This window comes from Passer montanus, unplaced genomic scaffold, assembly GCF_014805655.1.
Source record: "Passer montanus isolate IOZ18808 unplaced genomic scaffold, ASM1480565v1 scaffold22, whole genome shotgun sequence".
Classification (NCBI taxonomy): Eukaryota; Metazoa; Chordata; class Aves; order Passeriformes; family Passeridae; genus Passer; species Passer montanus.
Window position 1 is genome coordinate 1,996,645 of NW_024366815.1, and position 13,021 is coordinate 2,009,665.

General features: G+C 42.9%; 1 protein-coding gene across 2 annotated transcripts; it reads left to right on the forward strand.

The window, feature by feature from the left end:
* The first annotated feature begins 738 nt into the window (after window positions 1-738).
* On the forward strand, window positions 739-12,762 carry SKP2 (S-phase kinase associated protein 2). Of its 2 annotated transcripts, XM_039710046.1 has the most exons (10): window positions 739-970; window positions 1,664-1,920; window positions 3,410-3,521; window positions 3,806-3,949; window positions 4,437-4,571; window positions 5,788-5,886; window positions 7,349-7,476; window positions 9,043-9,094; window positions 9,747-9,854; window positions 10,817-12,762. In XM_039710046.1, the coding sequence occupies exons 1-10, from the start codon at window positions 963-965 to the stop codon at window positions 11,028-11,030; spliced, it is 1,257 nt and encodes a 418-aa protein (XP_039565980.1). In that variant the 5' UTR covers window positions 739-962; the 3' UTR covers window positions 11,031-12,762. The 2 variants fall into 2 exon arrangements, with proteins under 2 accessions (XP_039565980.1, XP_039565979.1); XM_039710045.1 differs by lacking the exon at window positions 739-970 and having other exon boundaries at window positions 1,569-1,920.
* Window positions 12,763-13,021: the final 259 nt, after the last annotated feature.

The window sequence follows — 13,021 nt, forward strand, 5'->3', positions numbered from 1 at the left end:
CAGATTATCTGCTTAAATAATCTTAAATAACTACTGTTCCATGATTTAAGTTAAAACCGGAAACGTTTAAAAGATACTTTTTTAAAGATTACATGGATGTTAAATTGAGTCACATCATTCTGTGCATGTGACTGGAAGCTGTGCGCTCTTCGCTACGGGCTCCATTACCACCCTCAATTTTACAGGCACGTCCCTCCATCCATCGCCATGCAGTAAACAAAGAACAGCATTTGCAAGGAAGTGGTTGACTAAGAGCGGGGCTGTAGGTGTGTTCAGAATTAGCTCTCCAAAAAAAAAAAAAAAAAAAAAAAAAAAAAAAAAAAAAAAAAAAGAAGAAAAAGAAAATAAAAAAACCCAAAACGACGCGCAGGGAGAGCTGCATTGCTGGAAGTCCCGCGGGCTGTGAAACACGGTGTGGAAAGACGGCGGGTTTCGAACAAGCCCGGTGAGGGTCAGGACCAGCCACACAGGGCCCGTTTCAGGTGTTCCCGGAGAAAACCTTCCAGGGTGGAATGTGCCAGCGCTCCCCGGCGCCAGGCCTGTGCGGCACCGCGCGGAGCTGCGGGCACACGGAGCCAGCGCCGCCCCGCGCTACGTGCCCGGGGTCCCTGACGGGCGGGCAGTGCTCGGGATAACGGCCTGGAAACGAAGGAGCCCTCGCCCAGCACCGCCCGGCGACCATCCTTCCCTCCGCGTCCTTGTCACAGCGGTCGCGCCCAGCGGCTGCCGCGTGGCGCAAGGAACGGCCGCCGCTCCCGGCTTCTTCCGCGTCCGAGCCGCCGCCATTCGCCGCCCGCCGCCGCCGGCCCGGCACGGCCCCGCCTCCGGGCGGGCACGGGGCTGCGAACTACAGCTCCCGGCAGCCTCTGCGCTCCCGCCGCTGCGGCTTCCGGCCGGCGCCGGGATGGCGCGGTGCTGAAAGGCGGGGGGCGCGCGGCGGCGCGCGTGGGCCTCCCAGCGCCATGTACAGGTACGGGAGCGCGGGGCGCGGGAGCACCGGGACACGGGAGCACCGGGACACGGGGATGCGCCGGGACACGGCGATACGAGCACCGCTGCTGGGCTGCGCGGGGGCCCCGCGGTGCCGGGGCTGCGAGTGAGCCCTCGCGGGTGCTCTGGGGCGGCCCGGCTGCGCGGGGGTGGCTGAGGGGCTGCGCGGGGGAGCGGGTGTGGGAGCCGGGGGAGCGGGAAGGAGCTCCAGGGCGTGGGAGCGGTGCCGGGATCAGACCGCGGGTGGTCCCGGGCAGCGGGGGGGCTGTGCCCGGGCCGGCTGTGTCCCGGCAGCCGCGGGGACAGCTTCCCCTCCCGCCCGGGCGCCCCGTCCCGCCGAGCGAGGGCTCTGCCCGCTGCCGTGTCCCGGGTCGGTGCTGTTGGGTTGGGAGGCTGCCGTGTCCCGCCGCCTCCATTGGCTCCCTTCCCCGGTCCCTCGCCCGCCCCATCCGGGAGCGGGGCGCGCTCCATCCCTGGCGGGCTCTTCCCGAAGCCTGCCAGAGCGAGCGCACGCCTGCGCCGTGGGCGCTGCCTCCGCTCCCGGTCCCGCACTTAGTCGCCCTTCCTGTTGATGTGGAGTGCGAGTGACTGAAATGCTTCAAGGATCCCCATCCTGTGTTTGGTGTCAGTCTGGCAGTGCCCTCAGAGCCTCTGGGTTTTGCTGTGTCTGCAGAAAGCACCTCCAGGAGATCCCGTCCTCTAGCGCTAATGTTTCCACCAGCTTGGAATGGGACCCCGGCAAGACCTCGGAGCTTCTCTCGGGTATGGGAGTGTCAGCCCTTAAAAAAGACAAGCTGGGCAATGAAAACACACCACAGGACCTGCTGGTGTCGTCGTCCTGTCTTCCTCCAAAACGGCAGAAGGTGAAGGACAACGAAAAGGACTTTGTTATCGTGCGCCGGCCGTGGCTGCTCCGAGAGGCAGAGTCAGGTACTGTCGCCCTGGGCCAGGTGCTGCTTGCCCTTTGGTTGAGATGGAGAGTGAGCATCACAAGTCTGCCCTGCTTTATTGTTTAGTTCTTTTGCTCTTACCCAGCAGAATGTCACTTTTAGACCTAGTGGCTTTCAGGCTTGGGGTGGTAAATCCTATTTTATGTGTGCCTTTAAGTAGGGGAGGTGTGTCTGTCTTCAGAATTGCTTTCATGGTTCTCTGCTGCCTAACCCTGTGAACACCTCTGTGTGTGTGTGTGTGTGTGTGTGTTGGGGGGTTGTGCTGCATGTCCCTGTGCCTGTTTGCTCTTATCTGTGGGACATAGGTGGCACTTTGGCCCAGCAGGCTGTGTTGTGAGTCAGTGTTTTAAGGTAGCTCAAAGAATCAGCAGCAAAAGTAGGTTTAATATAAAAGCAGAAGTGTGACAAAGTTTGTTGGCGGCGTTCAGTCTAGTTACCAGGTGGTTAAAGCACACAGAGAAAAAACAAGCTAAAATCAATCAGTCTAAAACCAAAGTCAATCCAAAAACTACCTGTTTGGAGGCAAGAGGAGAAGGGTAAGTAAAGACTGCAGGCTGAGGTATGCCAGCAGTGTCCCAGCTCATGATGGAAACAAGCAACGTGAAGGACTTTGCCAGAGAGCTACAGGATGAGCACATCAAAGGGTGGAAGCCTGCAGGGCTGGAAAGGGAAAGAGCAGGGCTCTTGGACTCATGAAAGGGGTGTTATAGAATACTGGTTCCTTTCCCAGGTGACAAAGTGTGGTTTTAGTCTGGATGAGTATGGGATGCAGAATAAATAAGCAGCTCTGTCCAAACATTATGCTGTCATACAGAAGGTGGAAATGCCTGCAGACATTGCTGTTTTTATATAAGGCACAGAGCTGGGTCAAAGACAGCTGTTACTGAGCTCCACCATCCAGAAATCTCCATGTGAATCATGACACCTTCTGGAGCTCTGAGAGAAGCTCTGATTTGTACCACACATCATTCTTGGAGTGGTGATGGCATGTATGTTTTAGGAAGCAGTTTGTAGTACCCAATTTTTCCTGTGTATCGCACAGAAGCATAGTTTACCTTGAGCTCCCTTCTGGGTCCCTTGTATGCATAGGAAGAGTGGGCATTTCAGCAGAGGCGAAAAAACCCCAGCGAATCATACAAGCGTTAGATGACAAAGGCAGTAATTAAGATGCTGTTGTTCCTCAAGTGAGTATGTGAGCAGTGTCCATGGCTTTACTATGTATACAAAGTGAATATTACAAGAACATTTACGTTTACCAGTCATGCCTAGGCGAAGATGGTAAAAATGTCATCCTGCAATGATGAGCTGCAAGGGAGATGAACAGTGAGGCTGATGTCTGGTGTAGGCTGATATATTGCCTACAGAGAAACTGTAGAGGGGCTTTTAACAACGAAACCAAAAAAGGCATCTGACCAGCAGGCAAAAATGAACTAGCTTTAACTAGAATGTGCTTTGCTCTTTCCCTAAAGGTATTTATTTGGATGCACTTCCAGATGAATTGCTTCTGGCAATCTTTGCCTATTTGCCCCTAAAAGATTTACTGAAAGTTTCTGTGATTTGCAAGAGATGGCATCGACTTTCGTAAGTATTATTTCTCTTCATTTAGTACTAAGGGAAATCTTTGTTTCTGTAGATCATTAAATGGTCTGGTTCTCATCTTATTTATACATATATAGTTCAGTTTAGACCATATGTGGGTATGTATAACCAAAAGATGTCTCATATGTTTTTTAACATTATTATAGTTATTAAATAGCTTTCCCTTCTCTGTCTGTTTTTGACACCAAAAACTTTCTGTGGTTGTACTCACAGACTTGACCTGTTACTCATTTGAACTCACTAACAAGTAAAATTCTATGCCCCAGATTTGATGAATCTCTGTGGCAGACTCTTGATTTGACTGGTGGGAATCTGCTGCCAGGAGTGCTTGGACAGTTGTTGCCTGCAGGTGTTACTGTGTTCCGCTGCCCGAGATCTTGCATTGGGGATCCGTTGTTTAAAACAAGCAAGTAAGGCTTTTTATGCATGTTCTAGATCCTGAAACTGTCTCAAATACTTAGTCTGTGTTTTTAGTGTTTTGGTTTAAGGTAATAGCAACCAGCAGCAGTGTTGGTGCTGTGTCTGGAGTGTGGAAGAGCTGATCTGTAGTTAGGCATGTGTTGAAACAGGAGAATCTGCACTCACCTGTCAGTTATTTAAAACCAAGTTGATGTGATATTTTATTTTTTTTTAAATATCAAGCACCACAAGGCCCTTGCAGTTTGTATCTTGTAGAGGCCTGAATTATCATCATCCCCAGCATTTTTCCATGGTACACTCAAAAAAAATCATTTAACTCCAGCAGGATAGACTTTCAGGTGTATGAGGAATTAGTAGAAATATTTTCTGCAAGTTGTGCTTGCTTTTAGTGTATGGGGTATATTTGTGATGTGGGGAATTTATGGAGCAGGTTTTAATGCAATTTTAGTAACTTTGGTTGGTTTTTTTTTTTTTTAGTCTTCTTAAAATTCAGCACCTGGATTTGTCAAACTGCACAGTATCTGCTGCAGATCTCCACAGTATTCTTTGTCTGTGTACAAAGCTGCAGAACCTCAGCTTGGAGGGTCTAGTGCTTTCTGACAACATCATCAAGTGAGTGACGTGTTTGGGAATATTCTTCTGTTTGGTGCCATCATTTTGTGCAGGCTAATGGAAGAATGCAGTGGGAAGTTGTTCATTGGGGGTGTATTTTGAAATGGCCAGTTTAAGGTGGCCATTTAGGTTTGTTTTTTTTTTCCCTCCCAATTCCCCAGAATAGCAGGAGGTTGAAGAAACTGCTCACCTCTCTGTGGTTTCTGTGTCCATATTCCCACAGCTAAGCTGTACAGCAGAGCTACTTTTATTTTTCCATTTTTTTGCTCCCCAGAGAACTTTGTGTTTGGTGTGCAAGTTCTTTTCTACTCCAAGGGCTCTCAGTAGCTCTCCCACCAGGCACCCATTGTGCTTCTGCACTGTTGCTCACTTTGTTATTGAACTTATGAAGTCCTGGAGGATTACAGATTCTGTCAAGCAGATTAAATGTTTTTTGGTTCAGCTGCAGAGGCACTGTAGGTGTGTAGTCAACCTCCTGTTCTGCCACACCAGGGGATTGTGGAGGTGCCATGGACCGTAGGCTGCATGGCAGGACCCTGGCTTTCTGAGGCCTTCCTCACTCCACAGAGGGGGAACCAGAACACAAATAAACCAGTATAGTTTGGGTTTTTTATACTAGCAGTAGTAATAGTTAAAGCTATTAGAAAATTGGGTACTAATCAGGCAATAATGATGGAATTCTATTGCCTTCTGAACAAATGTGCATACTGAGTGTTCCAGGTTTTGCTAACTGCATGTGTGTTCTAGTCTTGCAAACAAATGCATTCAGGGGATGCTATTTGGACATGGATTTTGTCCTGGAATAACTTCTATCTCGCAGAAGGCTGACATCAGAAATGGGATAGTTGCTTTGTCTTTTGTAGAGCTGTAGTCATCTCTGATAAGCTGTGATGTATGTTTATTGGCATACAACAGGAGAAGGTGAAAAGAAACCATTTCCTTGTAAACTTAGTTGTTTATAAATTTGCAGACTTGTCAGCAGTGTCAAATACATAGACAGGTATCCCTTTTATTGTTGTGCCTTGATGCAGCAAGTACAGAGTTTAGACCCTTAGGAACTCTGGTTAGTCAGCTGATTAAAGATGCAGTACTTCATGTTTAGTGAACAATTCCCTGTCCAGGAAATTAGGTCTTAAAAATAGTCACATCCTAGCTAAGCAAGCAATGTTCCAACATTTAAATTTTACCAGATTTTTCTTTTTTCTTCTCTCTACAGGAGCATTGCTAGAAATCCCAATTTGATACGACTAAATCTCTGTGGGTGCTCAGGGTTTTCCGCAGAAGCCTTGGAGCTGATGTTGAACAGCTGTTCTATGTAAGACAAAACCAGGCTTTGCTATTCCTGAAACAAATTATTTATTGTTTTCTTTGGGCATCCCAATTATTCTTGTATCTGTTTTTTTTTTTGATGTGCCTGTTTTTGGTCCTAAATGCTAACAGCTTATTATTAGCTGAATAGTCAGGTAATTTCTTTCCATCAAGCTATTTTCTTCTTTAATAACAAAGATGTACTTCAGTAATTTTTCATGGGTTTTCTGAATCATCTTCTTAGGTGTGTAAATCCCATTTATGTTCCTTTGATATCATGTCAATGTATGAAAATAGTATGTGATTCTCACAAAGATGAAGTGTGTGTTTTGAAACTGCTAAGTGCAGTTGCAGAGCTCACTTTGCAATCAGAGTACAGCATGAGTAGCAGAGAGCACTGTGCTTTCCATGGTAGAATAATCCTTCAGTAACCTTCTAGTTTATGAAGGACTGTGTTCAGATTGACAGCTCCAGTGATTAAACCATCTGCTGGCAGAATGTCACTGAACTGGGCCCCAGTGAATTCGGGATTTATATCCCAATCTTTCTGCTGACTTCCTGTGATCTGCAGGACAACGTCCATAATCATTCCTTCTGCAAAAGCATGTTTTTTAATCAAATTGTGCGTTAGTGGGCAGCCAAAGCCTTAATCTTTCTGCTGCTTGGTCTGATTACTCAGATCATGAGCTCTGTAGGGGATGGCAGTCTGTGCAGTGCACAGTGAATACCAGATGGCAAATCTGATCCTAGGAATGCTAGTGGCAATTTAACTGTTTTTTCATTTTATGTAGAGAGTGCCAGCTAAATGCTCTCGTTGTGCATTCACTGTCTTTGTCCCTTGGTTACAGCTACAACACCTGCACACAGAACAATACTTTGTCCCAGCCCCATGGTGACAGGGTATAGGTAATCAAGCACATAAAGAGAGTTAAGCTCACAGCATGACCAGCGTTTATATAAAACTATGAATTATTTTATGCTAATTAGGATTAATTGGTCATCTGACCAGTACTAATAATGGATGGTAATTTTTCCTCTCAATGTGACCATCTGTTCATTTATAACAGATTCAGGTCACAAACCTGATGAAAAGACAGTGTCTCCTTGTGGCAGTTCCTGGAGAGAGCCTTTACTTCCTGACCCGTTACTGAATCATTCCAGTTGAAAGTGACTTTGGGGAGTGACTTTAACCCCTTTCCCAGACCAGGGTCTAAAATTAGCACTGCCCACGTGGATGAGGATGTTCTCTGGTTGGATCTTGAAAATCTCCAGAGACAGATTTGGCTGTGTAACCTGCTCTGTTCACTAGTGCTTAATTACTGTCATACTAGAATTTCTAGGCATGAATACAGTAAGTTGGCCGTTGGCATGTTACAAGTATTTGCTTTAAAAGTATCAACTGTAATGGAAAATACCACAACTTGAATTGCATTTCAGTCATTCTTATTAACAACTCTGTCTGTGTGTAGGCTGGAGGAGCTGAACTTGTCCTGGTGTGAATTCACAGCCACTCATGTCAAAGCAGCAGTCAATAACGTTACTTCAAAGATCACCCAGTTAAATTTAAGTGGCTACAGAGAGAATCTACAAATAGCAGGTAAACAGCAGTGTGACAAACCTTTATCCCACTATGGGATGAAGCAGTAGGCTTTACATTTTCTTCTGCTCGGCAATCACTCTTTGTATGAAGAGTCAGGTACTAACAGTAACTTTTGTGCTCTGTATAGTTTGAAGTTCTTGCTATCAGAGACTCTTACTCTTAGTTCTAGCTGCGGCATGAAGGGTGAGATGATTTCTGAATTTAGGAACAATCAAGTGAAAACTAATTTCTTCTTCAGCTGAAAGCTTCTTCACTTTACTTGTGAAGCAAGCCCTGGAAGCAGGACTGTGTGCTAACAATTAGCTCCAGGAACAGTATCTGGAAGGCTTTCTTAAGGCTTCTGCTGTTGTGTCTGCTGAAAACATCTAAAAGAGAACAGTCGTAGTATGTGCTTGAATTGCAGACTGACATCCAGATACAAGTTAATTTGGAAGGCAAAATTGGCAATCGACATCTAACCATTTACTTTCTACTAGTTCTAGGAAGAAAAGTTTTATTAATTTGGAGGGTTACAGGGGGAGGTACATCAGAGTGAACAAAAGCATAGCTAAAGGGTGAAAGTCCTTCTGTAATAAAGATAATTTAATTTTTGCAATGAGTGAATATGACAGTAGGGCACAGGATGACATGCAGGAGGTGAACTCTCATTTCTGTTTAAATATCACAACAGACCCCCTCAGGCATTCCCATTGTGGGGAAATAGGAAAATCTTCTTATCTCAGCCCCAAACCTGTAAACAAATATGCTACAAAATCTTCTCCACATCAGAAATTTAAATCTTGGGTCCTCTAATTGAACCATTAGAGACCATGTGCTCACCTCTTTTGTTTGTCAGACACTTTCTCTGAGTGACTTTACTCTGTTTGAGTGCAATTTATCAGGCATAAGACTTGAATAGTACATTAATCGTCATAATTAAGGTATTGTTTTGTTTAGTCTCTGCACATGCATTCTGAAATACCAAAATTCTGTTGCTTGTTGTTGAGCACTTTGTAATGGCTTTTAGGTAATATCTGAACTACAGCTGATTCCAGTGCTACTTGCAGACAATGAAAAGAAATTAAAAAATTTACAGTTTAAATCAGAAAAAAACATTACTTTTTGTCATAATAACTTTTTGTGGGTAAAAATGGAGATGCCTAAAGGATTTGGTGCTCTGAAAGGATATTTGATGGGTGGAAATTTTTCATTACTTTTCCACTACATGTAAGTATTTCAGGCAGCCCACCATTACTACGTCTCAAGTAGATTTCACAAAAATATTATTTGAATTATTGTCTTCCTAAGTTGATGGGGTTGATGCAACTGACTTCTAGGGATAATTTGCTGAACTAAATGTCTGTTTTGCTGAGGATTAAAAGAAGTCCATATAAGGTATCTTCATAGGCAGACTGTATGCTCTAGCTCCTAGGCATATACCTTTTCGTTTAAACATTGTGCTTCAGTTGTGGGGTTCAAGTAAAAAACATATAAATGAATATGTGTGGACATCAGCAGGCTGTGTGTGTAAAGCACATCCATCCTGTTACTGAAAGAGGGACTGACTCTGTGACCTCTTTTTAGATGTGAAAACGCTGGTGGAGAGATGTCCTTTGCTTGTCCATTTAGATCTCAGGTAAGAGGACCTGTGCAGCCAGTCCTTAAATCCTTGTGGTTCAGGGGATTAGCACTGAGGCAAGGTTGTGTAGGTACCACTGCACATCCGGAAAATACTGTTCAAGCTAAACCTACTGAAGATTTGCTATCTGGCATGACCTAATCTGGAGGGAACTAATTGAAGATGTCTTGTTACCCCAGCATAAATGTCAGATACCTACAGGATTTCTTAACTAACAAGAGATGGTAATTCATAGGTGGAATGGTGGATGGAAGTATTTAGATGCCTACAGTTCATTAGCCTAGCATCCTAGAGAGGGTTTAAGTCATCTCTAATATTAATTTGTTACTTGGCCATATAACTATAAAGTAAGTTATATTTTGGTTTTGACCTAGTCAGTTACAGTATTTTGAAATCTCTGGAGAACTTGCCTATTCATGGCATAAGTTCTGCTGCAGAGTATCTGTGTGAAGGGAAACTTCTGCTTCACTTGCCCCTTTGCATGCACAGCATATACGTGAGAGATGGGTGTATATATATACTTTTTCTACCACATACTTTGGTGGTAGAAAAAGTAGATATTCAATTAATTCCTCTGGCTAAATTTTCAAAAGAGCAAACTTACTACTGCTGTATACTTAAAACTTTATTTAATGTGTTCTCTGTACAGTGACAGCATGATGTTAAAGCCTGAGTGCTTCCAGTATTTTAAACAACTTGTGTTCCTACAACACTTGTGCCTTAGCCGATGTTACCAGATATCACCTGCTGCCTTAGTGTAAGTAACCTCTAATTAGCTTTGGTTTGCTGTTCATACAGAGGGTGAATTAATTTAAATTTGCTTTATTTTAGGTTTAGAATTGCAAATACTGTTTCAAAAAACTTAATGGTATGAGGAATCAGGAATAAAACTAAGATAAAATAACCCATCAGTATTGATGTCAGTAGTAGACTTCTGAGTGTGGAGGAAGGTTTGGAATAGCTGGCAGAGTTGACAGTGCTGGCTGGACTAGTAAGCCGTGTATATCTGCTTTTGTGTGCACCTTTATCAGTTAGTGATTGTGATTCAAACATGGCTTAGAGTGACTTGTTCATGAGGTCTTTCTGCCTTTTATTAGTATAGAAGCTTTCAATCCCAGCACTTTCAGGAAAGATGTCAACACAAAGGAAATCGCCAACAACAAGAAAAAAGGTTGAGAGGAACAGGGCTATTGAAAAAGATCTGAAGAACCTTTGCTGTGGCAGCACGTGCCTCAGCCTTTTGATTTTGGTCAGTACTTGCTTGGAAGACACACAGTTCAGATGATGATTAGGAAAATGTAAAGCAAATAAGAAGCTGGGTCTGGCTACTCACTGAAATACTGCTACAAACTGGTGCTCAGTGGCTTGATAGTACTCAGTGGATTGATGGTACTCAGGGGCTTGTATCCTCTGAGCCACATCCTGGAACTTCCTCTGTGCAATTTACTTCACTTGTTCCAGATTTTTAAGTCCAAGGTTAGGAAAGGGAAAGAATCAGTTTGTTTTCAGTCTGTGAGAGAGACTAGCAGAAAAGTAATTTATTCAGCCAGTTTGCTGAAGTACCAGTGCTGAGTACTAGTTCCAATTAAATATGTGCTTATATAGTTTACCCTCTTCTAAAAAATCAGTAAAAATTGAGTTATGTAGCTTGGGTACAGGCTGAAAAACGACAAAAATGTTTTCTGTTTCATAGTTCATTTCCTATCTCTGTCTTTCTAGAGAGCTTGGTGAAATTCGAACACTGAAGACTCTTCAGGTATTTGGAATAGTGACTGATAGCTCCCTGCAACTCCTTGAGGAAGCACTACCCGACATGAAGATTAATGGTTCACACTTTACCAGCATTGCAAGGCCAACTGTTGGCAATAAAAAGAGCCATGAGATTTGGGGCATCAAATGCAGATTGACACTGAGAAATCCTAGTTTCTTGTGATCATGTACAATGCATTTGATGCCATGGACACACTGTGCATTGAAGCTCCTTAGGGAAAAAAAGTGCTGGAGCACCTTTTATCATAGTACTGTTACTGTCTAACTTGGTTTTACACCCTAATGTTTCATAATATTTTATATCAGTTTTTTGTACTTAAAGCCTTTAGAAATTTGATGATCTGTGAGTAATTACAGAATATTTCTTTCAGTCTTTTTTTTTTACAGGGGATCTTTGAAAAAAATATGAAACAAATCACCGCCAAGTGATTTGATAAGTAGAAATGAATTACTTACATTGATAAGTAATGTCAGCCTCTAGCAACTGTCTGCAGCTTCTGGAACAGCTTGCAGAGGTGCCAGATATCTTTGTAAGGTTTATTAAGGAGTTTGCGGAATTCCAAATGAATACTTCTATATTAAATCTATTCAACTACGTAACTGAAGAGTAGGTACTGCAGGATGAATGAATCAAGCTTGAAAACAGTAAATTGGGGATATCTACACAGAAGCAGCTAAGAGCTCAATACCTTACAAATTAAGTAGCATAAAGGAGCTGTAGTGAAGTTTTTATTTAGGAGGCCACAAAGGAAACTTTTGTCTTTAGTAGCCTTCATTTTTAGCCAAATACAGTCTGAGAAGCCCGTTCAAAATTAGCATCTGTGAAAATAGATGCTGGTTATCCATTATTTCATGTTGTGGTCCTGGGTTTTCTGATTACACTTTCCAGAAACTTAATGTAGCTTCTGTGAGCCTGATTGTAGATAAAACTTTCTCTAAGATCTTTCAAGTGCAACTGATACATTGGTAGAATTTTTGCAGGAAGAGGCTCAAGGAGTTCTAGATATGACCAAAAACCAGAACCTGGGACTACTGTGTAAGAATGCTAAAAGGGAGAGATGCTTTGGTGCTATCAAGAGACATACATTTCTTTTTTTATATTAGTTTGTTTGTAGTAGCACTTGTATTTGTATCACTAACCACTATTGTTTAGTGTTGATTTTTTTTTAAAAGTCATAGGAGAAGCTGAGTAAATGTCCAAAAAGAAAAAAAAAAAAAACCAAATAAAGGATATGGATAGGTAATGACTTAAAATAAACCTTTCATTTGCATCTGTTATCAGGGTCCTTCCTCATGCATAAGCCTAAGCTGTTCCAGCAGGTGTTTTAGCTGGTAATTCCTAGGGCAAAACTTGGACCCTCTGTAGGACATAAATATGCTGCTGTTTTTCCCATGAATGCAGTAAGCAAGCAGCTGAATTTATTCATGGATGTTTTTATAAGTAGCCAACATATTACTCTAGGCCTTTGCATAGATACAGCTTTTCCCACTGCAGTCTTGAGGAAAAGCATTCAGGAATGAATACCCGGTAGTGCAGAACAGATTACTTACTGTGGAAAGATTGTATGAGTTTGATATTTAACTTTACTTTCTAGAGTTTAGTAAATAAAGCATTATCTGTTTAACTGAAGCTGGTTTGGTTTTTATTAAATTTAACAGTATAAGTAACAGGTGTTAATAATGGGCTTGTATCCCTTACGAAGGACTAAATGGACAACATGCCTTGTGGGAGTTGGAGGAGTCACAGGAAGTTGGAGGATACAGAATATTCTACCACCTCAGTTTGCTGCCTTAGAATTATACCTTAAATTTTTTCAAGAAAAAAAATCTTTGCAGCACAGCATTACTGTAAATTCTTCTTATGCACAATGTAACTCCATGAAACTTCTCTTGCATTTAATAAAGATCTAAGAAATTGCTTTATTGTACAGAATGACTGATGGATGGGAGAGTGCTTTCCCTGGTTTGCCACCAACTTTGTGTCATTGTCAAAAAGAAATTTCTCCAAGCAGTGGTGGTTTAAAGGACAGGGTGTTACCAAAAATATTTTCAGCATTCATTAGACTATGTTTTAAAGTCTGTGCAGAACTGGAACAGTAGTGGACCTTTTAACTAAGAAGGAATAATTTTATATACTAGGTTTGCTGTTGGAAG

Coding starts and splice junctions, on each gene's coding strand:
- SKP2 (XM_039710045.1), top strand. CDS start 1,584: ATGCTTCAAGGATCCCCATCCTGTGTTTGGTGTCAGTCTGGCAGTGCC. Junction 9,095..9,746: donor CTTGTCCATTTAGATCTCAG/GTAAGAGGACCT, acceptor TTCTCTGTACAG/TGACAGCATGATGTTAAAGC. Junction 9,855..10,816: donor ATATCACCTGCTGCCTTAGT/GTAAGTAACCTC, acceptor CTGTCTTTCTAG/AGAGCTTGGTGAAATTCGAA.